This window comes from Oryctolagus cuniculus, chromosome 20 (genome assembly GCF_051225735.1).
Source record: "Oryctolagus cuniculus isolate XC-2025 breed Fujian yellow rabbit chromosome 20, ASM5122573v1, whole genome shotgun sequence".
Lineage (NCBI taxonomy): Eukaryota > Metazoa > Chordata > Mammalia > Lagomorpha > Leporidae > Oryctolagus > Oryctolagus cuniculus.
Genome location: NC_142886.1, coordinates 48540746 through 48568612, shown reverse-complemented (window position 1 = coordinate 48568612; position 27867 = coordinate 48540746). Strand labels below are relative to the sequence as shown.

The following is a 27867-nucleotide window of genomic DNA, read 5'->3' as shown; positions in this document are numbered from 1 at the left end:
ACCGCGGCCGCTGTTGGCTGATGGCTTGGCAGTGTGCGTGCAGTCACTGCCCCGGACTCCACCGCATCAAAGCATTTGTTTTTTCTCATGTGCTCATGCACAAGCCACCCATCAGCTTCCTGCTTCCAAAATCCTGTTGCCCCCTCACTGCTTTTCAAATAAAATGGGAAGAAGAGGAAAAAGAGAAATTGATTATCTTTTACACAATGAGGTTTACTCACCAGTGGACTAGGCTAAATTATTTTGAAACAGAAGTCTAAAATAAAGGACTCAAATGTTGACCGTTCCCTCCGTAAGCCCATTTGGAGGTTGACAGTGGTGTTTTTGACCACATAACATTAAATTTGGGGCTGGCACTGTGGCACAGCGGATTAAAGCCCTGGTCTGCAGCGCTAGCATCCCATATGTGTGCCAGTTCCAGTCCCAGCTGCTCCACTTCCAATCTAGTTCCATGCTAATGTGTCTGGAAAAGTAGAAGGTGGCCCAAGTCCTTGAGTCCCCACACCCACATGGGAGCCCTGAATCTGGATAAGCTCCTGGCTCTTGGCTTCAGATCAGCGCAGCTGCAGTCATTTGGGAGTGGATCAGCGGATAGAAGACCTCTCTGTCTCTACCTCTCTCTCACTCTTTCAACTAAATAAAATAAAAATCTTAAAAACATTGAATAACATTTAATAAAATGTTTTAGTATTTATTATTGACTACATTTATTTCATTATTTTAGTCAATAACCAATATGTAATTCAATTTAAAATAACTTCCAAGTGTATTCTTTGACTACTACAATTACTATAACATACAAGAGAGTTCAGAGGTCTATGCATTCAGACTAGAGTTAAATAATGAAAATTCAGAAGGAAATTTTTATCTGACCCTGAAAAGTGTTTGTAATAGGAGCACTTGATGCTTTAAAAGTCCACTTTCTTAATAAAATATTTGTTTGTTTGAAAGGCAGAGTAACAGAAAGAGAGGGGGAGAGACAGGGATAAGAGACCTTCGATCACTGGTTCACTCCCCAGATGCCTGCATCAGCCAGGAGCAGGAGCTCCCCCGGGTCCCCTGCCAGGGTGGCAGGAACCCCAGTAATTGAGCCATCATCAGGTGCTTCCCAGAGATGCATCAGTAGGAAGCTGGATTCAGGGCGGGGTGGAACGCAAACCCAGGCACTCCAGATCCAGGCTTCCCAAGCAGTGGCTTGACCTGGTGTGCACGATGCCTGCCTCTTCTCCTTTAGTTAAAGGGAACTTTCTAGATTGGATTATACCATTGGTAAGAGAGTAGGGGTGGTCCTAAGCAGACAGCTCATTGAATTTCCACAAAATGGTCACACCTGTGTGACTGTCAGCAGGGCAGCACCTGGGAGCCATCCTCACGCCCCGTCAGGATTAGCTTGACTCCCGCCACGCTGGAAAGTTCTGTCCCAGGTAGCATACAATCCCAGCTTCTAAGTGCTGCTTCAGTGCCCTGGTCCATGTTAGGCTGAGAGCAGAGTAGGAGACAAGGTGGAGCCTGCTCGTCGAGTTAGCCCCCTGCAGACTGCAGAGTCCTTGAGCAGGGCACTGACTGTGTGACTCTCACGGAGACTCGGGTGCAGCAGAACTGGAGCACAGCTGGAGATGGACGGAGACTCACCCCAGTGCACTCCGGAACAGGGGTTCAGCAGAGCTGCTGACCAAGCTTTATCTTGTCACGAGCACCAGGCACTGTAGAAGTGAGGTGAATGACACATGCTTATCTAACCTGGCCAGCACCTTATCTGTTAACGTTGGTCGTATCTGTGGGGTTAATTGATTCCACAATCTGTTTTCCTGATGAACTCCAGATAATTGTATCGTTTGAAGCACAGACCACCTGGAGTCACAGCCCCGTGTGACCTGGGGGCTGTACCTGAAGGAACATCTCTGAATGGAGGTGGTGCAGCCCAGTTCATGGTGCCGGAAACGCTTGTATTCCCCTTGGCAAGCCACTGGACTGTGATCCAGTCTATCAAGGCCGATTACCAGAGCAGAGCTTTAGGCCATAGCGTGACTAGTGCTTTAATTAAGCCTGTTCTTTTCAGTACCAGGCTTTCAGGGGTGCCCAGTTTAGGCTCCTAGGACAGAGGTCTTTATTTTTTTAAGATTTATTTTATTTATTTAAAAGAGAGAGAGAGGAAGGAGAGGTATTCCATCCACTGGTTCACTCCCCAGATGACCATAGGAGCCAGGAACTACTTCAGGTCTCCCACGTGGGTGCTGAGGCCCAAGGACTTGGGCCATCTTCTGCTGCTTTCCCAGGCCATAGCAGAGAGCTGGATAGGAAGTGGAGCAGCTGGGACTCAAACCAGCGCCCATATGGGATGCCGGCACTGCAGGTGGCCCCCCAGAGGTCTTTAATAGACTTCCAAAGTACCCAAGGGCTCATTTTACATTTGTTTTTCTTATGTTCATTTTGAAATAATAGATATGTAAATACATCAAACAGCTTGATAAGACTCCAAAACTGTTTCCCAGTTAATCTCTCCTCAAAACCTATTTTTTTCCCTTGCTTTTATCTGTTTTCATGCTATTCATGATATCTGTTTGAGTTACTGTTGCTATCCTTGATGGCATCATTGGTTAAGTTTCCATACATATTCATCCCAACCTGTGTGAAATAAACACGTGCCACAGTGAAACTCCATCTACTCAACACAGGAGCTTCCACGCATGTTCTCTGGCGTCAGTGTTGTGAGCAGTGTCTGCTGTGTTGTGAGCCGTATGTCACCGTTGCCCATGTGTTTGTTGCGGTGATCCGCAGCACTAGAATAACAAACACAAACAGAGCACACCTGAGCCATGACTTGCCGTGCACCCAAAGCGAGCTCCTCTACCTCTCGGCGCCTCGGAGTCTTCAGCTGCAGAAAGACGGCGGCAGTGCGGCCGACCTCGTAGGTTTGTGTGAGGCTGAGCGAGGCAGTGCGTGTGATAGCATGGCGCCCACCACGTGGTGGACATTCAACAGATTCTAGCTGTCAATGATTTTAGCCTTCCCTTTATTTCTGCAGGAGGAAATTGATTCTGCAGTAAAGATGTTGCTGTCGTTAAAAACGAGCTACAAGGAGGCCATGGGGGAGGACTACAAGGCTGACTGCCCTCCAGGGAACTCGACCCCCGACAGCCACGGTGACCCAGAAGCCGTAGATGACAAAGAGGATTTTGTGGACCCGTGGACAGTACGGACGAGCAGTGCGAAAGGCATTGACTACGACAAGCTCATCGGTGCGTCTCTGCTATCTGTACCAGGAAAGGCCTCGGCCTTTAGGAATGACCACTGATGTTCTAATTTCTGAATTAATGATAAATCCAGTGACGCTTCAATGCGAAGACAAAAAATGGATCCTAAAATTTTTGGTTGTATATTATATTACCAAATAACTATTCATCAATAAAGTAATAATATAAAACTTATTTCAAAATAATAGACTATGGTAGTCAGGTTAACAATCAGAACTTAGAAAAGATCTATTGAATGGGCATCTTTGTGATCTTAGATTCTTTTACATTTCATGGTTACAAATCCATCCTAGATTACCTAAATTTCGCCTCCAGTAATATTTATTGTGGAGCAAAAAGAAGGGTGGCCTGGGGCTGACATTGCGGTGCAGAAAGTTAAGCCGCCGGCTGTGACACCAGCATCCCGTAGAAGCACCAGTTTTGAGTCCCAGCTGTTCCATTTCCAGTCCGGCTCCCTGCTAATGAGTTGGGAAAGAAGCAGAAGGTGGCCCGAGTATTTGGGCCCCTGCACCTGTGTTGGGGACCCACATGGAGTTCTTGGCTTGTGACTTTGGCCTGGCCCAATTCCAGCCATTGGTGCCATTTTGAGGAGTAAATGGGATAAAAGATCTCTCTCTATAGATAGCTGGATGGATAGATGGATAGATCACTCTGCCTTTCAAATAAATAAAAATATTTTAAAAAGAATAACAGTGACCTTTCACAGGTGGCCAGTCCTCCCGTCAAAGCCTTCCTCAGGGGCCTCGTCAGGAGCAGCCAGTGCCCTCCAGCTGAGGCTGCTCATGCTGAGACCATTGATGATGTTCAAGAAGAAACAGACTTCAAATGGTTTTCAGTATTTTTAGGTTTATTTATTTATTTGAAAGGCAGGGTGGCAGGAAGAAAGGGAGAGACACATCTTCCCTCTGCTGGCTCACTCCTCAAACAGCTGCAACAGCCAGGTCTGGGCCAGTCCAACACCAAGAGCCAGCAACTCCAGCCTGGTCTCTCATGTAGGTAGCAGCACTTGGGCCATCTTCCACTGCCGTCCCAGGTGCCTCAGCAGGAAGCTGGATCAGAAACAGCAGCAGAGGTGCTGGTGGCATCACAAGTGGCAGTGTGACCCGCTGCTCCGCAGCACCCGTCCCAGAACTGAAATGTCTTTGAGTGAGATTCATGTGTGGATTGTCCATAAAGTGAGAGAAATAATGGTTGTCAATGAATAGGAATTAGGCCCTAGCGGGTAACTATGTGTGAAGATGTGGTTGCCAAAAACTGCTCACTGCACTGTGTTCTTAGTGCTGGGAGGAAGGACCAGGACAGACAGCCACAGCCTGGGGAGGTGCGGTTCATTAACTCTCATGAGTAGCTGATCCCCGAATCCCCTGCCCCTGAGAAGGTCATCTCTTGTGTGTTCCAATTTTGTTTCCAGTTCAGTTCGGAAGCAGTAAAATCGACAAGGAGCTGGTGAACCGGATCGAGAGAGCCACCGGCCAGAGACCGCACCGCTTCCTGCGCAGGGGCATCTTCTTCTCACACAGGTGGGCATCCTGGCCGCAGCCCCCGCAGCCCCCGCAGCCCCCGCAGCCCCTCCAGCCCCCGCAGCCCCCGCAGCCCCTCCAGCCCCTCCAGCCCCCGCAGCCCCCGCAGCCCCTCCAGCCCCCGCAGCCCCCGCAGCCCCGCCAGCCCCCGCAGCCCCTCCAGCCCCCGCAGCCCCTCCAGCCCCTCCAGCCCCCGCAGCCCCTCCAGCCCCGCCAGCCCCGCCAGCCCCCGCCAGCCCCCGCCAGCCCCTCCAGCCCCGCCAGCCCCTCCAGCCCCGCCAGCCCCTCCAGCCCCTCCAGCCCCGCCAGCCCCCGCCAGCCCCGCCAGCCCCCGCCAGCCCCTCCAGCCCCCGCCGCCCCCGCAGCCCCTCCAGCCCCCGCAGCCCCCGCAGCCCCTCCAGCCCCCGCAGCCCCCGCAGCCCCGCCAGCCCCGCCAGCCCCGCCAGCCCCGCCAGCCCCGCCAGCCCCGCCTCTCCCCGAAGCTGTGCTTGCTGCTCTGGGAAAGCCCGGGCTCCACCTCTGTCGATGGCTCGCTGTGGGGTCCTGCCCGTTCCTTCACCCTCAGGCCTTTGGTTTACTCATTTGTGAACTGCCCACCTCCCAGGGTGGAGGTCAGATTCATAGGCGGTGAGATCCATGCCAAATCACATGCTGTACATTTTTAAGTGTCACGAAAACAAAAGGATTAATATGTCCAGGTCCAACATTTCCCCTGCAGTAAACAGGAGGCTTCCTGAAATTTTATTCCTCTTCCCCCTATTGTACCAGTCTGCTTATAAATAATTTCGAAAGAGAAACTAACAGAGGGTGAAATGGAACAGTCTCCCTACCTCGGGCCATAAATTCCACACAAATAACCTCAACAGATGGCAGACTCCGAGAGTTTCTGCCTTTCCCGCTGCACAGATTACCTGGGTTGGGCAAGCCCCTCTCACGCCTATGTTTCTGGAATTTATGGTCTGAGGTGGGGTTGTACTGTTTGCTCTCGTGGTTCCGGCAGAGCGTCCTCAGGTGGGGCTCGGCCGATTGCCCAGCGCTCGTTCCTGCCTGCAGAGGCCTGCGGGCCCGCGCAGCCTGCTCTTTCCTTCACGGAGATTTAACTCACAAATCATAAAATGCACCTTTCTTTGAGGTATACAATTCAGTGTGTTTTAGTCTATTCACAGAGTTGTGCGATCACCGCAGCTACCTAATTCTAGAACATTTCCATCTCCCCAGAAAGCAAGCTCTGCCCGTGGTGGTGGTGGTTCCCCTCAGCGCTAGCCACCACGCGTCTGTGCTGTCCCCGGGTTTGCCTGTTGTGGGAGACACGACATGTTGCTGCTTTTGCTTTCCAGTGTTCTGAGACTACCTTAAATACGTCACCGCATTGAAGGGCAGAGTCACCTAACACGAAGCCTTGTGCCCAGTGCCACGCTGGCTCCCTGGCGGAGCTCCTGACTGGGGCTGAGGTGGAAACCACAATGCTTGCAGGGGCTGCCTTCGCTCCCCCACGCGAGTCCTCAAGAGTAGGAGCCCATCTGCGCTCCTTTCCTTTTCGTTTCCAAATACTAATCCATTGAATGGAATTTCTTCTTTGTTGCTTATCTGGGATAGTCTCGCCTAAGGGTTTCAGTAATGCTGCCCTGGGCATGTATGTAGTGCATCAGTCTTCGGGGTGTACCTGCGAGTGGAGTTGAGAACTCGTGTGATAATTCTCTTTAACTTTTTGAGGACCCAACAACCGTTCTCCGTGGCAGCTGCATCATTTTACACTTCCACCATCAGTGTACGGGGTTCCGGCTTCTGCACATATTCACCAGCTTCGTTATTTCGTGTCTGTTATTGTTTTATAGTGGTACCTTCTTGTTTGATTTCCATTTCCCTAATGACCAGTGATGATCATCTGTTTATGTGCCTATTGGCTATTTTTATTTCTTCTTAAGAGAAATGTCCAGATTATTTGCCTACTTTTTAATAGGTTGTTTGTCTTCTTATTGTTGAGTTCCAGTAATCCCCTGTACATTCTGGATGCTAATTCTAGCTTTTTATCAGTATGTAACTTACAAATATTTTCTCCTATTATATAGGCTGTCTTTACTTTATTGGTAATGTCCTTTGAATTTTTTTATTTTGATGATGTCAGTTTACTTGTGCTTTGAGTATTATATTTCGGAAGCTTTTGCCTAATCCAAGGTCATAATGATTTACACGTATGTTTTATTCTAAGAGTTTTGTGGTATTAGCTCTTCCACTTAAGTCTCTGATCTTTTTTTGAGTTTATTTCTGTGTATGGATGAAGTAGTGCTCCAACTTTATTCTTTTCCATAGAGATATCCAATTGTCTCAGCAGGTTTTTTTTTTAAAGATTTATTTATTTACTTGAAAGTCAGAGTTACACAGAGAGAGAAGGAAAGGCAGAGGGAGAGAGGGGTCTTCCATCCGCTGGTTCACTCCCACATGGCCCCAGCGGCCTGCTTTCCCAGACACATCAGCAGGGAGCAGCTGGCACTGGAACCATCGCCCATATGGGATGCTGGCGTTGCTGGGCATGGCTTTAACCTGCTGTGCCACAGCACTGACTGCCCCTGGGACGCTTTTTAAGAAAACAAATTCTCTGGGCCAGCGTTGTGGCATAGCAGGTTAAGCCTCCACCCACAAAGCTGGGATCCCATATGGTGCCAGTTTGAGACCTGGCTGCTCTGCTTCTGATCCAGCTCCCTGCTAATGAGCCTGGGAAAGCAGCGGAAGATGGCCCAAGTGTTTGGGCCCCTGCACCCACGTGAGAAGCCTGGAAGAAGCCCCAGTCGCCTAGCTTTGGCCTGGCCCAGTCTCAGCCGTTGTGCCATTTGGGAAATGAACCAGTGGATGGAAGATTTTCTGTCTCTCTCCCTCTCCCTCCCTCCCTCCTCATCCTCCTCCTCTTTCTGTAACTCTGCCTTCCAAATAATTTTTTTTTAATGTTTTTAAAAAGAATACAAATTCTCACACATCACCTGAGACCAGTGAAAAGGAATCTGGAGGAAGGCCCAGGCAGCTATGACTGGAAAACAGCCCTGCCTGGTGTCGCTGCCACACAACCAACAGGGAGAGCTCTCACGTCCTGGGGAGGAGGGGACTGCAGAATGACACAGCGAGGACACCTGGTCCCGGCTGAGGGCCCAAGTCAGGTCTCCAGCGAGGGACTTCCCCTCTGAGTTCCCAGCGGACATTCTCCTCCCTGCATGCAACCCTGTGACGTTCCTATGCTTAACCTGCTAGGCCACAACGCTGGCCCAGAGAATTTGTTTTCTTAAAAAGCGTCCCAGGGGCAGTCAGTGCTGTGGCACAGCAGGCTAAAGCCATGCCCAGCAACGCCAGCATCCCATATGGGTGATGGTTCCAGCGCCAGCTGCTCCCCTTCCAATCTGGCTCCCTGCTGATGTGTCTGGGAAATGCTGGGTGATGCCACACAGGGAGGTGTGGTGTTGGTCTCAGTCCCCAGGGAAGTTTGTGGTGTTCACAGTGCACCAGTGCTGATGTTTGGAAGCATTCCCAAAGAGGCCATTGGCTGCCCAGCCGTATCCACCTTTTAAACACTCTTCCCCACCTGCATGTCTTATCCTTTTAAAACTCACAGGGAAACCATTGCAGCAGCAGACCCTGTCACTTTTGTACCTTAACGATAAAAAGCAACAAACTAGTTTTCGTTGCTGTTTTGTCTCTGTCTTTACTTTTCATTTCCAAATAAACATTAGTGCCTTGGTACTATTCGCAGAGAATCACAGTTTCCTTTTCTCCTTTTTCCTTCAGAGATATGAACCAAGTTCTTGATGCCTACGAGAACAAGAAGCCGTTTTACCTGTACACGGGCAGGGGCCCCTCTTCTGAAGCAATGCATGTAGGTCACCTCATCCCGTTTATTTTCACAAAGTAAGTACTGCACCGTATGGCTTCGCTCACCTTCTTGTTGAAATGAATGTACTTGCAAACCCTGTTCAGAGCTGACAGCCAGTGCTGCTCCACGTTTGCTGTGCTGCTCCACGTTTGCTGTGCTGCTCCACGTTTGCTATGCTGGGCTTGGCCCCTTTGTGACTTGCACTCACTTTGCTTGGGCTCAATTCAGAGGAACGTGGGGTGATGGGGAGAGCATGGCTCTGCAGCCAGCCAGACCTCTCTACAGCCCATCTTGTTCCTGCCTGTGCGGCCAGCGGCCAGCCACATTTCTGCAGATTCCACATTGGCAAGCTGAGAACGATAATACCTGCCTCCGGAGGCAGGCGTGTGGCCCAGTGGTTAGCGGTCACTTGAGATACCTGCATCCCAAGTGTGTAGTGCCTGGCTCATGTCCCAGCTTCGCTTCCAGGCCAGCTCCCTGCTAACGCACATCCTAGGAAGCAGCGGGAAATGTCTCAGGTAGTGGGTCCCCTGTGGGAGACCAGGGTGGCATTCCTGGCTCCTGGCCTCAGCTTGGCCCAGACTCGACTGTCGGGTGTTTGGGCAGTGAACCAGAAAATGGAACATTCTCTCTCTTTTTAAAATACCTCCTGGGGACCAGCATGTGGCACAGCAGGTTAAGCTGCCACCTGTGACACCAGCATCCCATATGAGCACCACTTTAGGTCTCAGCTGCTCCACTTCTGATCCAGCTCCCTGCTAATGTGTGTGGGAAAGCAGTGGAAAATCACCCAAGTATTTGTACCTCTGCCACCCACGTGGGAGACCCTGATGGAGATCCGGCCTCCTAGCTTCAGCCTGATCCAACCCTGGCTATTATGGCTATTTGGGGAGTGAACCAGCCAATGGAGGATTTTCTGTATCTGTCCTCTCTCCCTGTAACTCTGCCTTTCAGATAAATAGATAAGTATTCAAAAAAAAAAAAAAAACTGCCTCCTAAAATTATCCCAGAACCTCTTAGTAGGGCCCTTGTCAGCAGGCAGGTTTTGGAGGCAAGGACGTTCCAGCCTGGACGAGCCAGATGCCAGGCTCCTGCCCTGTTCCTCCAGGTGGCTGCAGGATGTGTTTGACGTGCCGCTGGTGGTGCAGATGTCGGATGACGAGAAGTACCTGTGGAAGGACCTCACGCTGGAGCAGGTCTACGGCTACACCCTGGAGAACGCCAAGGACATCATCGCCTGTGGCTTCGATGTCAACAAGACGTTCATCTTCTCTGACCTTGACTACATGGGGTAAGGAGAGAAGGCCTGGCTGCCTTTTTAATAAGTAGATGCAGATGGGAAGCCTTCGTGACCACAGCCAAACTCGAAAGCATCTGAAATGGCTGTAAGGCCTGGTAAATGTTTTTCCTTCCTTATTAAATGTTATGATCTGGTTTATTATTCTATTTGCTAGTGTTTTGAAAGTGGAAAGCTATGCACACATAGCAAGATTGGGTAATGTCAGCCTCTTTAAGTTGTTAACTATTGTCTTCATAATTAGATTCTTAGAAATTTGAAGAAAGAGTACTTCAGAAAGTTCATGGAAAAACAAAATTAAAGATTAAGCCATTTTGGTGCAAGAAATTTTTAAATCCATATGTAGTTTTTTTTCTAATATATATTTTCCATGAACATTTTGAAGACCCATCATGTGTATGGGTTTCAATTTTTTGCACCAAAATAAACTTCTAATTTCCTCAAATGTGCCCAGACGTGGCATGATGGCCTCGTGGATGGATTTTCATCCTCAGCTTGTGGCAGAGGAGTGCTTTGTGTCACGGTTGTTCTGCAGAGGTGGGCAGTCTGCACAGTCCTGATCTCTCCATCTCAGTGTGCCTTCTGACACAGAGAACAGACTCACTGCTTACACAGTCCAGTGTGCCTTCTGACGCACAGAGAACAGACTCACTGCTTACACAGTCCAGTGTGCCTTCTGACGCACAGAGAACAGACTCACTGCTTACACAGTCCAGTGTGCCTTCTGATGCAGAGCACAGACTCACTGCTTACACAGTCCAGTGTGCCTTCTGACGCAGAGCACAGACTCACTGCTTACACAGTCCAGTGTGCCTTCTGACACAGAGAACAGACTCACTGCTTACACAGTCCAGTGTGCCTTCTGACACAGAGAACAGACTCACTGCTTACACAGTCCAGTGTGCCTTCTGACGCAGAGCACAGACTCACTGCTTACACAGTCCAGTGTGCCTTCTGACACAGAGCACAGACTCACTGCTTACACAGTCCAGTGTGCCTTCTGACACAGAGAACAGACTCACTGCTTACACAGTCCAGTGTGCCTTCTGACGCACAGAGCACAGACTCACTGCTTACACAGTCCAGTGTGCCTTCTGACGCAGAGAACAGACTCACTGCTTACACAGTCCAGTGTGCCTTCTGACGCACAGAGAACAGACTCACTGCTTACACAGTCCAGTGTGCCTTCTGACGCAGAGAACAGACTCACTGCTTACACAGTCCAGTGTGCCTTCTGACACAGAGCACAGACTCACTGCTTACACAGTCCAGTGTGCCTTCTGACACAGAGCACAGACTCACTGCTTACACAGTCCAGTGTGCCTTCTGACACAGAGAACAGACTCACTGCTTACACAGTCCAGTGTGCCTTCTGACACAGAGAACAGACTCACTGCTTACACAGTCCAGTGTGCCTTCTGACGCACAGAGAACAGACTCACTGCTTACACAGTCCAGTGTGCCTTCTGACGCAGAGAACAGACTCACTGCTTACACAGTCCAGTGTGCCTTCTGACACAGAGAACAGACTCACTGCTTACACAGTCCAGTGTGCCTTCTGACGCAGAGCACAGACTCACTGCTTACACAGTCCAGTGTGCCTTCTGACGCACAGAGAACAGACTCACTGCTTACACAGTCCAGTGTGCCTTCTGACACAGAGAACAGACTCACTGCTTACACAGTCCAGTGTGCCTTCTGACACAGAGAACAGACTCACTGCTTACACAGTCCAGTGTGCCTTCTGACACAGAGAACAGACTCACTGCTTACACAGTCCAGTGTGCCTTCTGAAGCACAGAGAACAGACTCACTGCTTACACAGTCCAGTGTGCCTTCTGACACAGAGAACAGACTCACTGCTTACACAGTCCAGTGTGCCTTCTGACGCACAGAGAACAGACTCACTGCTTACACAGTCCAGTGTGCCTTCTGACGCAGAGAACAGACTCACTGCTTACACAGTCCAGTGTGCCTTCTGACGCAGAGCACAGACTCACTGCTTACACAGCCCAGTGTGCCTTCTGACGCAGAGCACAGACTCACTGCTTACACAGCCCAGTGTGCCTTCTGACGCAGAGAACAGACTCACTGCTTACACAGCCCAGTGTGCCTTCTGACGCACAGAGCACAGACTCACTGCTTACACAGTCCAGTGTGCCTTCTGACGCACAGAGCACAGACTCACTGCTTACACAGTCCAGTGTGCCTTCTGACGCACAGAGAACAGACTCACTGCTTACACAGTCCAGTGTGCCTTCTGACACAGAGAACAGACTCACTGCTTACACAGTCCAGTGTGCCTTCTGACGCAGAGCACAGACTCACTGCTTACACAGTCCAGTGTGCCTTCTGACGCAGAGCACAGACTCACTGCTTACACAGTCCAGTGTGCCTTCTGACGCACAGAGAACAGACTCACTGCTTACACAGTCCAGTGTGCCTTCTGACGCAGAGAACAGACTCACTGCTTACACAGTCCAGTGTGCCTTCTGACACAGAGAACAGACTCACTGCTTACACAGTCCAGTGTGCCTTCTGACGCAGAGCACAGACTCACTGCTTACACAGTCCAGTGTGCCTTCTGACGCACAGAGAACAGACTCACTGCTTACACAGTCCAGTGTGCCTTCTGACACAGAGAACAGACTCACTGCTTACACAGTCCAGTGTGCCTTCTGACACAGAGAACAGACTCACTGCTTACACAGTCCAGTGTGCCTTCTGACACAGAGAACAGACTCACTGCTTACACAGTCCAGTGTGCCTTCTGACGCACAGAGAACAGACTCACTGCTTACACAGTCCAGTGTGCCTTCTGACACAGAGAACAGACTCACTGCTTACACAGTCCAGTGTGCCTTCTGACGCACAGAGAACAGACTCACTGCTTACACAGTCCAGTGTGCCTTCTGACGCAGAGAACAGACTCACTGCTTACACAGTCCAGTGTGCCTTCTGACGCAGAGCACAGACTCACTGCTTACACAGCCCAGTGTGCCTTCTGACGCAGAGCACAGACTCACTGCTTACACAGTCCAGTGTGCCTCCTGACGCACAGAGAACAGACTCACTGCTTACACAGTCCAGTGTGCCTTCTGACACAGAGAACAGACTCACTGCTTACACAGTCCAGTGTGCCTTCTGACACAGAGAACAGACTCACTGCTTACACAGTCCAGTGTGCCTTCTGACGCAGAGAACAGACTCACTGCTTACACAGCCCAGTGTGCCTTCTGACGCACAGAGCACAGACTCACTGCTTACACAGTCCAGTGTGCCTTCTGACGCACAGAGCACAGACTCACTGCTTACACAGTCCAGTGTGCCTTCTGACGCACAGAGAACAGACTCACTGCTTACACAGTCCAGTGTGCCTTCTGACACAGAGAACAGACTCACTGCTTACACAGTCCAGTGTGCCTTCTGACGCAGAGCACAGACTCACTGCTTACACAGTCCAGTGTGCCTTCTGACGCAGAGCACAGACTCACTGCTTACACAGTCCAGTGTGCCTTCTGACGCAGAGCACAGACTCACTGCTTACACAGTCCAGTGTGCCTTCTGACGCACAGAGAACAGACTCACTGCTTACACAGTCCAGTGTGCCTTCTGACACAGAGCACAGACTCACTGCTTACACAGTCCAGTGTGCCTTCTGACGCAGAGCACAGACTCACTGCTTACACAGCCCAGTGTGCCTTCTGACACACAGAGCACAGACTCACTGCTTACACAGCCCAGTGTGCCTTCTGACACAGAGCACAGACTCACTGCTTACACAGCCCAGTGTGCCTTCTGACACAGAGCACAGACTCACTGCTTACACAGTCCAGTGTGCCTTCTGACGCAGAGCACAGACTCACTGCTTACACAGCCCAGTGTGCCTTCTGACACACAGAGCACAGACTCACTGCTTACACAGTCCAGTGTGCCTTCTGACACAGAGAACAGACTCACTGCTTACGCAGTCCAGTGTGCCTTCTGACACAGAGAACAGACTCACTGCTTACGCAGTCCAGTGTGCCTTCTGACGCAGAGCACAGACTCACTGCTTACACAGCCCAGTGTGCCTTCTGACACACAGAGCACAGACTCACTGCTTACACAGTCCAGTGTGCCTTCTGACACAGAGCACAGACTCACTGCTTACACAGTCCAGTGTGCCTTCTGACACAGAGCACAGACTCACTGCTTACACAGCCCCCTCGTAGGCTAGTTTTTAGATTGGCCATGTGGTAGCTGAATATTTCTCAGGTCTTGGTCTTCCGCACAAGCGGTTGTCAAGAAATGTGCTAGAAAAATAAGACTTTGGCATTTAGCTCAACAACCACTTCTTTTTTTCAAGGTTTGTTTATTTACTTATTTATGACACAGAGGGAGAGAGACAGAGAGAGATCGTCCACCTGTTTGTTCATTCCCCAGATGACCACAGTAGCCAGAGCTGAGCCACGCAGAGGCCAGCGGGGGCCCGGAACCTCATCCTGGTCCCTCACATCTCACACGGGTGCGGGGCCCAGATGAAGCTCCTGATTCCTGGCTTCCGCCTGGCCATTGCAGCCATCTGGGGAATGAACCAGTGGATGGAAGATCTTTCTCTCTGTATGTAACTCTGACTTTCAAGTAAATAAATTTCACCAAAAAAGAAAGAGAGAAAGAAAGAAAAAGAGCGAAGGATGGCGTATCCTGAACTCAGGCTGGCCCTGAGATTTGGGATGCTGCAGGGCAGACGTGGCTTGACCTGCTGGCCGCAGCGCTGGGCCCAGGAACTACTGCTACTATTTTGTTAAGATCTTCACAGGCAATGAACTATCTTTTTAAAATATTTATTTATTTATTTGAGAGACAGAGTTACAGAGAGAGAGGTCTTCCTTCCACTGGTTCACTCCTCAGGTGGCCACAACGGCCAGAGCTGAGCCAATCCGAAGCCAGGCGCAAGGAGCGTGGGCCATCTTGCACTGCTCTCCCAGGCCATTAGCAGGGAGCTGGATCAGAAGTAGAGCAGCCAGGACTTGAACTGGCACCCACAGGGGATGCCGGCACCATAAATGGAGGCTTAACCTAATATGCCACAGTGCTCTGCCCAACAACTACTTCTTAAACACTGAGAACAGGGTCCAGTGCCGTGGCATAGTGAGTTAAGCTGCCGCCTGCAGTGCCGGCATCCCATATAGATGCCGGTTCGAGACCCAGCTGCTCCACTTCTGATCCAGCTCTCTGCTATCAATGCTTGGGAACACAGTAGAAGACAGCCCAAGTCTTTGGGCCCCTGCACTCGCATGGGAGACTCACAAGAAGCTCCTGGCTCCTGGCTTCAGATCGGCACAGCTCCAGCCATTGGACCAACTGGGGAGTGAACCAGCAGATGGAAGACCTCTCTCTCTGTGCCTTCTCTCTGTGTGCCACTCTAACTTTCAAATAAATAAATAAGTCTTTAAAACAAAAACAAAAAAAACAAAAACAGAGCAAGATACTCTCCATAAGGCAGAGCCAACTGGGCAAGTTGAGGCTCCATCTCACTGTGGGTGGGGCTCTAAACGCAGGGCACTCCTGTGTTAGAGTTACCAAGGTCAGTATGATGGAACACTAAAGGGGCCTGCTTTACCATCTCTCTAGAAGGTTCTATCTGTTTAATCATTTCCTGATTCTGCCATGGGCGCAGATAGTGGCCACATGTCCTGGCAAGTCTTGTGCACTAAGTGTGGTGGGGTGAGCACACAGATGTTGTTGCTAGGATTTCCACAGCACTGCTTCCTGCTCTCACCTCATTCCTAAAAATGATCTGACTCAGCCGCCTAGACCTGGGTCCGAACGCCGTGAGTGCTGCTGCCCTTCTTTGGCCACGTGCGCAGTAACTGCTGACCCTCTGTGCCACTCCACCACGACCCATCACATCCTCATCTCACACTGGGCTTTGCCCAGCTCTCCTTCATCGAGTGATGGAGGTTCTCACTGCTCACACTGCACACAAGCCCTGGCCCTGGGTCCCTTTGCAGCATCAGTGCCCCCCCTACTGGAAGGGACAATTGCATTTCCTGTGCCCTACCTCAGCGCATGCACTGCTCATCCCCTCCCCTGACTGCACCACCCCGGCGGGGCTAATTCGTACGCTGCCTCAGACTTCAAGCACCCTGTCCTCCCAGCCCCTCTCTGGGCCTGCAGCACCCGGGGCCTCGCCTCTGCCCCGTCTGGTACGTTGTGGCTTCCTGATGGCTGGCCCTCTGCTCCCTCGTAGAGGAACACAGGGTTCCTCCTTGTGACCCTGCAAACTACAGGAACAAAGCCAAGTCCCTGCCTTGCTGAATTTAAAGGTTGGTGTAAAACAGGAACAGGGGCCTGGTAAATCTGACAGTGACTCAGTGGGCGGTGCGTGAACTTCGGAGCAGTCCATATGGAAAGACCACCAAGTGACCCACCCTCTGGGTAGCGGCTGTTCCCACAGCATCTCAGTGGTACCTGGGGAAAAAATCCACCGTGGCTTCATGAGAACTTCCTGTTCCTTTGCAAACATAGAGTAAGGATGAAAACTAGGAAATCTGTAGGCCAACCAAAAGGGTGTGTAGCATCTCTTAGAGGGGTGGACCCGCAGTCAGGAGCGACCTTCACAGTTAACCCTGTATGCAGTCTTCTCACTGTGTTGACGCGTTTGTTCTAAGCACTTGCACATTTTGCTTTTCTTTCTTCAGTGTAGCTCAAACTCTGTCTTTGACTTAACAAAGCTCCTTCCTGTTCTTTAGGAGCTAGAAATGGAAGAAACCTTTCCTACACCCTGTTCACCTCGGGAGAAGTGGTGGCCTCTGCTGGGGGAGAGTCAGTATGGGTTCCCCTGCCTGGTCCCGACCCCTGCACATGGGCCCACAGAGACCTCCCAGCCAGGAACCATGGAAGATGCAAAAACACCAAGTTGGGAGTCTGGAAACTTGTGTTCCAGACCCCACCCTGTCCCCATGGGGTCTTCCTGCATTGGGCAGACCCTGGCGTCTCTGAGTGTGTGCTTTCCTGTGAAGTGGGGGGTTGGTGCTAGCGAGAAGCTGGGAACACCTGTCTGGTTCAGGTCCTGCCTGCCACCTACTGCGTGGCTTGGGCCGTGAGGGGACTTCCTGCCTGCCACCTACTTCGTGGCTTGGGCCGTGAGGGGACTTCCTGCCTGCCACCTACTGCATGGCTTGGGCCATGAGGGGACTTCCTGCCTGCCACCTACTGCGTGGCTTGGGCCGTGAGGGGACTTCTCTCTGCCTGCTCAGCTCACCTGCTTTGGTCTGTGAATGCTTGTTGAACATCTGCTGTGTGCCAGCTGAGGCTGGGGAGACAGCAAGGGACAAAACGGTTGTCCCAGCAACCTCTCCCCAGGGGTGGAGGCTGTTTTCTCGTGCTGTGAGCCGGTGGCGATGAGGCTGCAGTGATGACCAGGTGATTGGTGCGAGGAGGACCGGAGGAGGCTGTGGAACGCAGAGCGGTCAGGCCAGTGGTGCCTGCGCGGTACAGCGTCCCGAGACCGCGGGAAGTGCTTCACCATGCCGGATACCACCCACGTTGCCCTCAAAAATCCTTTTTTTGACAGGCAGAATTAGTGAGAGAGAGAGAGAGAGAGAGACAGAGAGAAAGGTCTTCCTTTTTCCGTTGGTTCACCCCCCAAAATGGCCGCCACGGCCGGTGTGCTGCACCAATCCAAAGCCAGGAGCCAGGTGCTTCCTCCTGGTCCCCCATGCGGGTGCAGGGCCCAAGGACCTGGGCCATCCTCCACTGCCTTCCCAGGCCACAGCAGAGAGCTGGACTGGAAGAGGAGCAACTGGGACAGAATCTGGCGCCCCAACCAGGACTAGAACCCGGGGTGTTGGCGCCGCAGGCGGAGGATTAGCCAAGTGAGCCGCGGCATCGGCCGCCCTCAAAAATCTTGTTCCACCTTGAAGCCTGAGTGTGAAAGGCAGGTGCTCCCCTGGGCGGCAGTGACCTGATCGTTGATGGGAAGCCGTCAGGTGTGTTCCTTGTCAACACTGAGAAGCCACACTGTGCGGGCACTGACGTGGGGACTGCAGTGGCAGCAGGGCTGTCCCTTTGTGCCTAGAGGGCAGGTGTCCGTCGGGGTGGGGGGCCGCGCGTGCCCGTGGCACAGTGTTTCCACTCGTCCTGCAGTCTGCACAGTGTGGGCAGTTCACAGCAAGAAAGGGACCAGTCTCCCAAGAAGACGAAGTGGTCTGACTCAGAAATGCAGTCCCAGCCCTGAGAGCTGGAGTCCTGACAGCTGGGGGTGCTGTAGACTCCCCTCCTCGTGGGACCCCACTGTGGTGGGGTCCAGGTAGAAGGCTGATTTGCCCTGGTGCTTCCCCCGTGGCTGTGTGGAGCCTGCTGCGCCCACCTGCCCTGCTGGCAGACCACTGCTTGTCCTCCCCGGGGTGCACGGCTGAGACTGAGACCTGCTGCCACCCCCGGGAGACCCTGGGTGGCTGCACTCTCTAGTTTTCATTGTGCTGAACAATGACAGGGGCTGGATGCCCCAGTGTGTTCCTGCCCACGTACCACCCACAAGACGTGCAACTTCACTGGCCACTCGGCGGAAGCTCCTGCTCACCCCACGCCGTGGTGGTCTTCCCTCCAGGCCTGTGTGCCTGTGCTCCCGACCACACTCCCACCTGCTCAGAGACAGTCAGCAGTTCTCCGTGTGCTCAGAAGCTGTAAGGTGTGGTAAGAAAAGCACAGACCTCGTGGCCAATGAGCCCGGGTCCAGGGCCTGTGACTGTGACCTTGAACCTCTGTGCCTCTGTCTTCAGCTGTGAAACGGAGGCTGCGCTGCTGCTCCGGGAGGTGGCCAGCGTTGGTGTGTGTCTGTGTCCTGGTGCACCTGCTGCTGTGCTGACAGAAGACACAGACTGAGTAGCTCATAAAGCACAGAGGTCTGCTTCTGTGTTCCGGAGGCTGGAAGGGCAGGCAGACACGTGTGAAGGGAAGAAAGGGGAGCCCAGCTGCCCCCTCCCGCTGACGAAGGCTGTGCCCCATGACCTCGTCACCTCCTCTGGTAACTCCAACCAGAGCAGCCCAGCCCCTGGCGTAGTTTCTCCCACAGAAGCAAGCACAGGGCCCACGGTGCTTTCCATCCTGCGGAGCCTGACGTGGCAGGGCCTGGAGGCCAAACTCCTGGGTGCAGCGGTCAGAAGGTGCAGAGGCCACGTCTCTGTTGGCTTCATCTTCAGTGTGGCAGCAGCCGGGATGCCTGAACCAACCCTGTGGCTGGGGGTGGCCCCGGCTCCTCAGGGGAGGGGAAAGGGTAACCCCACACTGAGAAGCCCATCCACACTGAGACAGGCTCCCCTCGGCCTGAGCCGTAGGTGTCCACCACATACTCCATCTGGCCACAGGGAGCAGTGTCCCCAGCACATCCATCTAGAGAAAGCTCACTGGGACTCCCAGCACATGGACCATCAACCCCAGCAGAATTTAATGCTCTGAGATAGCCACTGAGCACCTGCAGCTGGCTGTGTCCCTGCCTTATTAGCCTGTGTCCCTGTCTCCCACCTGGGGTCACACTGGCTTCTGCCTTTGTTGGGATCTGTGCAGGTAACGGTGTGTCTGCCCCACCTACACAGGTAACGGGGTGTCTGCCCCACCTACACAGGTGGCTGCTCACAGGAGCATCTCTGCAGCTCTGGGGCTCCCGTGTCTGGCCTGGCAGCGGGCCTGCCCCACGTCTCCTTGACAGCCGGGTTCAGGGGTGCTGCTTGCCTGCAGTGGAGACCGCCGTCCAGTTAAGGGTTTGTTCTGACTGTCTGCAGGATGAGCCCAGGCTTCTACAAGAATGTGGTGAAGATTCAGAAGCACGTCACCTTCAACCAAGTGAAAGGCATCTTCGGCTTCACCGACAGTGACTGCATCGGTAAGGTGCTCCCTGCTGCTTGGGGTCCCCTCCCCGTCTCCACCAGAAAGGAGGCGACAGCTGCTTCTGAGAGTCCCGGTGACAGCACTGGGGCCTAGTCTAAAAGCTCAGGTCTTCAGGATCGAGCGTTTGGCACAGTGGTTAACACACCACTTGGAATTCCTCGCATCTCATCAGAGTACTAGTTTGGAGTCCCCAGCTTCTATTCCGACTCAAGTTCTCTGCTAATGTGCAGTGATGGCTCAAGTACTGTGTCCCTGCTGCCCCTGTGAGAGACCTAGATGAGGATCAGGTCCTTGGCTTCCGCCTGGCCCAACAGGCTGTTGTCGTTCTTTGGGGAGTGAACCAGAAGATGGAAGCTCACCTATGCTCATTCTGCCTCCCTCCCCCTCTTCAATATTTCATCTTCAAAACCTCTGCCCAAGGACTTGTGCTGGCTCTGAGATCTTGGCGATTGCAGTATCTAAATTGCACACAGAGGGTTAAGCCACCGTTTGCAATGCCAGCATCTCAGAGCACTGGTTCAAGTCCCAGCTGCTCCACTCCTGATCCAACTCCCTGCTTATGGCCTGAGAAAGCAGCAGCAGATGACCCAAATGCTTGGGCCCCTGCACCCACGTGGGAGACCGTGACGGAGCTCTGGGCTCCTAGCTTCAGCCGGGTCCAACCCCAGCCATTGTGGCCATTTGAGGAGTGAACCAGGGAAAGAAGATCTCATTCTCTCTGCCTTTCAAATCAAATAAATTTTAAAAATAAGTCAGATCCTCAGAGTGGGTTTTCTCTGCAAGAACCAGTGTGGTATATCCAGCACTTTTCTGGGCCGTGTGACTGTGTCAGTGTGTAAGATTGCCCCGCTCCCAGTCATCCATTCTGGGATTTAAGATAGAGGGAGAATGGAAGCAGGCTTTGGAGTTCCTGCACCTGCTAGTAGGAGCCCAGTCAGTGTGGGAAGGCCTTTGGTGGACTCTAGGGGTGCTGCAGGAGGGCAACTGGCCCTGCTGCTCACTCTGAGGCCCTGTAAGTCTGTCTCCCTTCTCTGTTGGGGCCTAGTACAGGAGCTTAGTTCAAAACAGTGGCCTCCTGCATTTTTATTTTTTAAAAATTTATTTATTTACTTTGAAAGTCAGAGTTACACAGAGAGAAGAGATGCAGAGAGAGAAAGAGCGAAGTCTTCCATCTGCTGGTTCACTCTCCAATTGGCTGCAGTGGCCGGAGCTGGGCTGATCAGGAGCCAGGAGCTTTCTCTGGGTCCTCCCATGTGGGTGCAGGGTCCCAAGCACTTGGGCCATCTTCTACAGCTTCTCCAGGCCATAGCAGAGAGCCGGATTGGAAGAGGAGCGGCCAGGACTAGAACCGGCGCCCATATGGGATGCCAGCACTGCAGGCGGAGGATTAACCTACTGCGCCACAGTGCCAGTCCAATGGGGAGAAAATCTTTGTTCTTGGTCCTTCCTTTAATTGGATTAATTAACCAGACCAAAGGTGGCCTCCTGTGTAAGAATGTTCCGTTTGCTTCCAGGGAAGATCAGTTTTCCTGCCATCCAGGCCGCGCCTTCCTTCAGCAACTCCTTCCCCCAGATCTTCCATGGCCAGGCAGACATCCAGTGCCTCATCCCCTGTGCCATTGACCAGGTCAGGAGGCAGGGCTCGGGCTTGCACGCCCAGGTCCTTGTTCTGTTTCCCCCATGAGGGAGGTGTGCAGAAGGGCTGGGGGAGGGGCACATTTCTTGCTCTGTGCAGAGCCTCTGGGGATCACTCAGAGGCTGCCCTGTTGCAGCCGCTCTCACCAGGCCCGTGTCCCCGTAGGACCCCTACTTCAGGATGACCAGGGACGTCGCGCCCAGGATCGGCTATCCTAAACCGGCCCTGCTGCACTCGACCTTCTTCCCTGCTCTGCAGGGCGCCCAGACCAAGATGAGTGCCAGTGACCCCAACTCCTCCATCTTCCTCACCGACACGGCCAAGCAGATCAAGACCAAGGTGAGCAGTGCCTGGGCAGGGGGCAAGCAGCAGGGTCTGTTACTTTCTGCTTTTCTTACCAAGACACTGTTCTGGAAGCAAAGTCATGGCAATTTATTTGGAATTATGATCAACGTGGATGTCATTAAGCACTAAAAAGTGTCCGTCTATTCTGAGCACCGGCTGTTCCAGGCCCTGCTCCGGAGCCTCCTTGACATTCTGTCACCGGTGCTAGGCTGCACCAAGGTCCCACCCCCAGAAGCCGCCGTTACACAGCCCAGCTGTGGGCAGCCATTACTCGGGGGGACTAGGGCTGGCTTTCCCTCGGAGCCCTCACTGAGACACAGGACAGTCTTGTCCAGCCACACCCAGGTGCTCAGCGCGTATCTGTCAAGTCACCGGAGAAATCGCATGTGCTGTCTTCCTTTCAGGGCCCCGAGCTGCCTAGTGCCACCCCGCCGGTCTCTGTGTACCCCGCACTGTTGCACACGGCTGCTGGCGTGTCTTCAGAGTGTGTGTGTGTGAGCCAAAGATTGCAGCAGAGTCACGGGAACTGCGTTTGAGACACATAAAGCAGCGGGCTGGGTCTTGGCCCGGCCTCGTAGCCCGTCGGAAGCCTCCCATGCAGGTTCTGGTTGACAGCAGGGAAGCCCTTCATCCCAAAACCGTCCTCCAGGAAGGGACCTCTGCCAGCGCTCCCCCGTGGCATGGGGGCGGTGGAATTGGGCTTTTTCCTTTCTTTCAATTCTGACCGGCGCTTCCGCTGCACTCCTACAGAGAGCAGAAGCAGAGCAGAGCAGTCGCCCGTTCTGTTGTGTTTCTGCGAAGTTGTTTTGAAAGCTGTTTACAGCTCTGGCGTTTTTCACTTGCTCACAGCCCAGCAAAGATGCCGAGGGCTTGGTGAGCAGTGAGTGTGGGGTCGGGGGCCACAGGGGTCAGCGGAGCCTCTCAGGGTCATGAGCAGCCTGTGGAGCAGGCCACGGGCCAGGCCCTTGCTCTGAACCCACCTGCAGGGCTCAGCTCTGCACTCGAGAGGAGAGGGCGTCTGCCCCAGCCTCCTCCTTGCCAGCGGCACCCGTGGTTTGAGCTCAGCCCCTGCCGCAGGCTCACCTGGACGATCTGGTTGGATCGTAACAGGCACCCCAGGAGGCTGAGGTAGACAAGGCCTGGAGAGGTCCAGCAGCTTCCCTAAGGTCTTACAGAACCTGGGCCTTGAGTCAGCAGCCCCTGGTAGCCTGGACATCTGCCCTCCGCCCAGGAGAGTCCGGCTCTGCCCCTCACCCAGCATTTTTCCAGTGGACTCCACCTGGCATGCTGCGATGCAGCTCAGTGCTGACGCCGTTGGCTAGCGTTGTTAGAACGGCTCTCGGGACCCAGGGGAGTGCGTGTGCCAGGTTCTGCTGAAGGCTGTGGCAAAGGATGCAGGTGAACAGCCCCACCCCCACAGCACCTCAGCACGCACCTCCGAGAGTTCTCAGTTGAGGCTCCTGGAGGCGGGGACACGGCGCTGGAGGGCCCGGCCAGCCCCGGCCCCTCGTCGCTTGGTTTTTCTGGTGAGCAGCCCACATGAGGCTGAGGTGTCCAGGGGCCCTGCGCTGAGTCACCTCGTTGGCACGAGCTCAGGTAGGAGCCGGGCAGAATCAGGCCCTCCTGCACTCGGGAATTTCCAGGGTTTTAGGAAGTTTGCATCAGAAGTAAATATTATAACAAAAAATGCCCCTTACTAGGAAGTTACGAGGGACGCAGAAACTCTGTGTCCAGATCCTGGACGAAGGCCAGTTTCCATATACCACAGGGCAGCCACCCCCTGCTGCTGGCAGGACAGTGACCCTGGCTGTCCTGGCGTCATTTGTGAAGTGGGAGCAGCCGGGCTGGCGTCAGAGACGAGGCGGAGCTTCCACGAGTGCACGTGTGAAAGCTGTGTGAGCTGTGGCGTGCAGCCGGGTGGGGGAGCCAGATTCAGGGTGCACAGCGGGGCCGTGCGTGCAGCCTCTCCTGCGCTCTCAGGGCCCTGCTGGGGCCCACAGAACCAGGCAGAAGGGTCTGCCGGCAGCGTTCGTGGATGTGGAAGCCCGTCTTCTACCAGAAACGCACCCACAACCTGGATGTCGGCCTGGCCACCGACACAGGCTCCAGGGCCAGGGGGCTGGGCGCTCCTCCAGTCTGGGCCAGCCGTCCACTGCTGAGGTGCAGTGTGAATCGAGTCCCTGCCCCCAGTGCACGCCACCTTCTTGGCCCCGTTCCCTGCTTCACTGGGCCCAAGCTGCTCCCACGTATTCCAAGCCCATTTCCTGTTGGTTTCCTGCAAGTTGGGCCTATGGACTGGGCCTCTTCACAGTACTGCTGAGGGCCGGCCAGGTCTGCTGCAGGCCAGCACAAACTGCTTAGGGTTTCTTAGCTCTGCTGGAACCAGGAGGAGCCATCCTGGCTCTGCCACAGAGCAAGTGCTGGACCTGGAGGCCTCGCTTCCTTCCCCTCGGGTGGGTTGTTGGCGATACGCGTGTGCCCACCGTGGACGGGGCAGGCCGCTGTGTTGGGGGCGGGGGTAGTGCACATTGTACATGTGCAGCGCATAAGGCCTCCTGTTCTCTCTGCTGTGAGGCCTGGCCTGGCCCAGGAGCTGATGGTGGGGGCTGGAGGGGTGACTGCCACAGGACAGCGACTCCATGGGTCACACAGCAGCAGCCCCAGGACACGTGGACCCCAGGAGCATCCCGGGCAGCAGCTCTGCCTTCCTCTGTTGACTTGGTCTCTCCCATAGATTTTTAATAACTTATGTTCAAGGAAAGAAAAGTTTCGCCATTTGTCTCTAGGAGCCCCCAGACCCACCCATCAACTGGCCTCCCTGCTGCTGGGCCTTGCCCTAGCGTCTCAGCACCTCTGCCCTCCCCAGCAGCGCCCAGCAAGGGGGTGGCTCCATTGTCCAGGATGACCTTTGCCCAGACTGCCCAGGCAGCACTGTGCTCCGGAGTCTCCAGGGACACTGCTGCCCGTGTCACCTTGGACTGTGCGGCCCCGCCTGTCCTCTCCCCGTTCAGATCAGCACAGCATCTGTGAGTGGAGGAGCTGCGGAGTTCCGTTGTCCTTTGGCTTTTCCTTCCCTCTGGGGCCTCAGGAATCCAGAATTATCTTCAGTGATCCCCAGAACCCACCTGGGTGGTTTCTTAGTTTTTCTTCTTCCTGAAACGTTGCGGATGTTTGGGCGGAGGCCTGCCCGGGTCCTTTCTTGTCTCTCCTCTTTTTGTGGGGTTTGTTCTTTGTGGGCCCTCTTGTGCTTGTATCCATGGCAGAGAAGACAGGGGCCATGGGGGAGGGTGCAGCTTTGTGCCACCCAGCAGCCAGCACCACCGGTCACAGGGCGGGCCATGTCCCAGTGTCGGCCCACGGCAGGCTTGTGCACGTCCTTTGTCTGCGGTTCTGGACATTTCCGCTCATTTCAGCCCGGTTGGTGCTCTGGTTTTCCCAGCTGTCTCCTGGGTCACCCGTTCCTTCAGCTGCCGTGAGCCTCGGCCTTCCTCCAGCACGGACTCAGAGCCGTCGCTGGCTTCCCTTCCGCCATTGTGCTCCTGGCCGGTTTCCAGGTCCACGGTGGGCAGCGCTGACGGGCCTCTCTGTGTGCAGGTCAACAAGCACGCGTTTTCTGGGGGCAGAGACACCATCGAGGAGCACCGGCAGTTTGGGGGCAACTGTGACGTGGACGTCTCCTTCATGTACCTGACCTTCTTCCTGGAGGACGACGACAAGCTGGAGCAGATCAGAAAGGTGAGGCGGCCGTGTCCCACAGTCGCTGCCCCCGCTTCCCCACGGCCCAGCGCAGGCTCACTGGGCGGCCGGGGCTGCCTCTCGCCTGGGCCTTAGGGCAGACGCTCAGCTAACGTGAGTTACAATCTCAGCAAGTCCCTCAGGGTGTGTACCGTGTGGACACACAGGCCACAGAAGAGAGAGTTCAAGTTGCTGTTCCGTGGTACCCGTGCCTCAGGTTTCATCTGTAGATTAAAGCGAATCCATCTGGAGTCAGCAGGGGCCTGGGGTTGCCATGGACCACTGGTGTGTGTGTGTGTGTGTGTGTGTTTGCCTTTTTTTTTTTTTTTTGACAGGCAGAGTGGACAGTGAGAGAGAGAGACAGAGAGAAAGGTCTTCCTTTGACATTGGTTCACCCTCTAATGGCTGCTGCGGGCGGCGCACCGCGCTGATCCAATGGCAGGAGCCAGGTACTTACCCTGGTCTCCCATGGGGTGCAGGGCCCAAGCACTTGGGCCATCCTCCACTGCACTCCCTGGCCACAGCAGAGAGCTGGCCTGGAAGAGGGGCAACCGGGACAGAATCCAGTGCCCCGACCGGGACTAGAACCCGGTGTGCCGGCGCCGCAAGGCGGAGGATTAGCCTAGTGAGCCGCGGCGCCGGCCGTGTTTTTGCTTTTTTAAAGATTGATTTTTTATTTATTTGAAAGAGTTACAGAGGGAAGGAGAGACAGACAGAACTCTTCTATCTGCTGGTTTACTCCCCAAATGTCCTCCACAACCGGGCCTGGGCCAGGCCAGAGCTTCTTCTGGGTCTCCCACTTAGGTGCAGGGGCCCAAGCACTTGGGTTGATCTCCGATGCCTTCCCAGGCACAATAGAAGGGAGCCGGACCAGAACTGGAGCAGCCAGGTCTCGAATCAGCGCCCATATGGGATGGCGGCATCACAGGCAGCAGCTCCGCCTGCTACACCACAGTGCCAGCCAGCCTTGGGGTTTTTGCATGTGTGGTCTATTTTTTTAAATTTATTTACTTGAAAAGCAGAGTTACAGACAGACAGAAAGTCTCTCCATCCATTGGTTCACTTCCCAAATGGCTGCAACGGTTAGAGCTGAGCCACTCTGAAGCCAGGAACCAGGAGCTTCCTCCAGGTCTCCCACGCAAGGACAGGGGCCCACGCACTTGGGGGGCCATCTTCTGCTGCTTTCTGATGCCACAGCAAGAGCTGGATCTGAAGAGGAGCAGCCGGGACTTGAACTGACACCCACATGGGATGTGCTGGCACTGTAGGCAAAGGATTAACCCATGCGCCACAGCACTGGCCCCATCCTTGGGGTTTTTTAAATAAAATTTTTAAATTATTTATTTTCATTGTATTTGAAGGCAGAGAGAAAGAGATCTCTTCTACCTACTGATTCATTCCCCAGACGTCCACAACAGCTGGGGCTGGGCAAGGCTGAGACTGGGAGCCGGGAACTCAGCCTGGGCCTCCCACGTGGGTGGCGGGAACCCAGGTACTCGAGCCATCACCTCTGCCTCCTGGGACTCACCCAGGCGCTCCCGGATGGGGTGCGGCACCCAGAGTGTCCCCCTGTGCTGGATGCTGACTGTTCGCAGGGGCGCCTGCCCAGCGCTGTGCGGCACCCGCGGGAGCAGTGCTCTCTGCACAGCCTCCAAGCAGGCAGCTTGGTGCTGGGGACAAAGCCAAGGAGTTCATTACCTCGGTCTCGGTTTTTCACTTACTAGAGTCTTTTACCAGGAGATAAACCTGAATTTCCAAAGATTTAAAAAATGGTAATAATAATAATAAAAAGTCCAAAACAGAATCTGTCAACAGAGGGAACGTTATGTAAGAGTTGTTATAGGGCCAACATTGTGGACAGCATGGTTAAGTTGCCGCCTGCAATGCCAGCATCCCATAGGACCAGTTCAAGTCCCAGCTGCTCCACTTCCGATCCAGCTCCCTGCTAATACGCCTGGGAAGCAGCGGAGGACGGCCCAAGTGCTTGGGCCCTGTCAGTCATGAGGGGACCACATGACGTGAACCATTGGATGGAAGAGCTCTCCCTCTGCCTCTGTGACTCTGCCTTCAGATAAATAAAACCTCAGAAATAATGGTTTCCGGGTGGGTTGTGGGGATGACCTGTCTCAGGAGTCTCAGTGGCACAGGGCCTTGACCGTGAAGAAGGACACCACGTGCCCGTGCAGCACGGGTTTGCCTTCTTTGCTGCTACTTTGTGACGTGGGTACTATATTAAGTTTGTTTAAGGGGCATCTGTTACTTTACAATTAGAAGAAGCTGGGAGGTTTTGTCCAAGTCAGCAAGGCCAGGAGGAGCAGTCATGCTAGGAAAACTGCCATTTCAGGCACCGG

The 27867-nt window shown here is 53.7% G+C and overlaps 1 protein-coding gene across 2 annotated transcripts in view; it reads left to right on the top strand.

The window, feature by feature from the left end:
* WARS1 (tryptophanyl-tRNA synthetase 1) overlaps positions 1-27867 on the top strand; it is a 39270-nt gene that overhangs the window by 10251 nt on the left and 1152 nt on the right. Inside the window, 10 exon segments of one of the 2 annotated variants that reach the window (NM_001082288.1) lie at positions 3026-3239; positions 4666-4774; positions 8546-8614; positions 8616-8630; positions 8633-8665; positions 9739-9921; positions 19695-19795; positions 21315-21427; positions 21602-21775; positions 25376-25516. In NM_001082288.1, the coding sequence (NP_001075757.1) occupies positions 3026-3239; positions 4666-4774; positions 8546-8614; positions 8616-8630; positions 8633-8665; positions 9739-9921; positions 19695-19795; positions 21315-21427; positions 21602-21775; positions 25376-25516 (1152 nt within the window). 2 annotated transcript variants of the gene reach the window in all.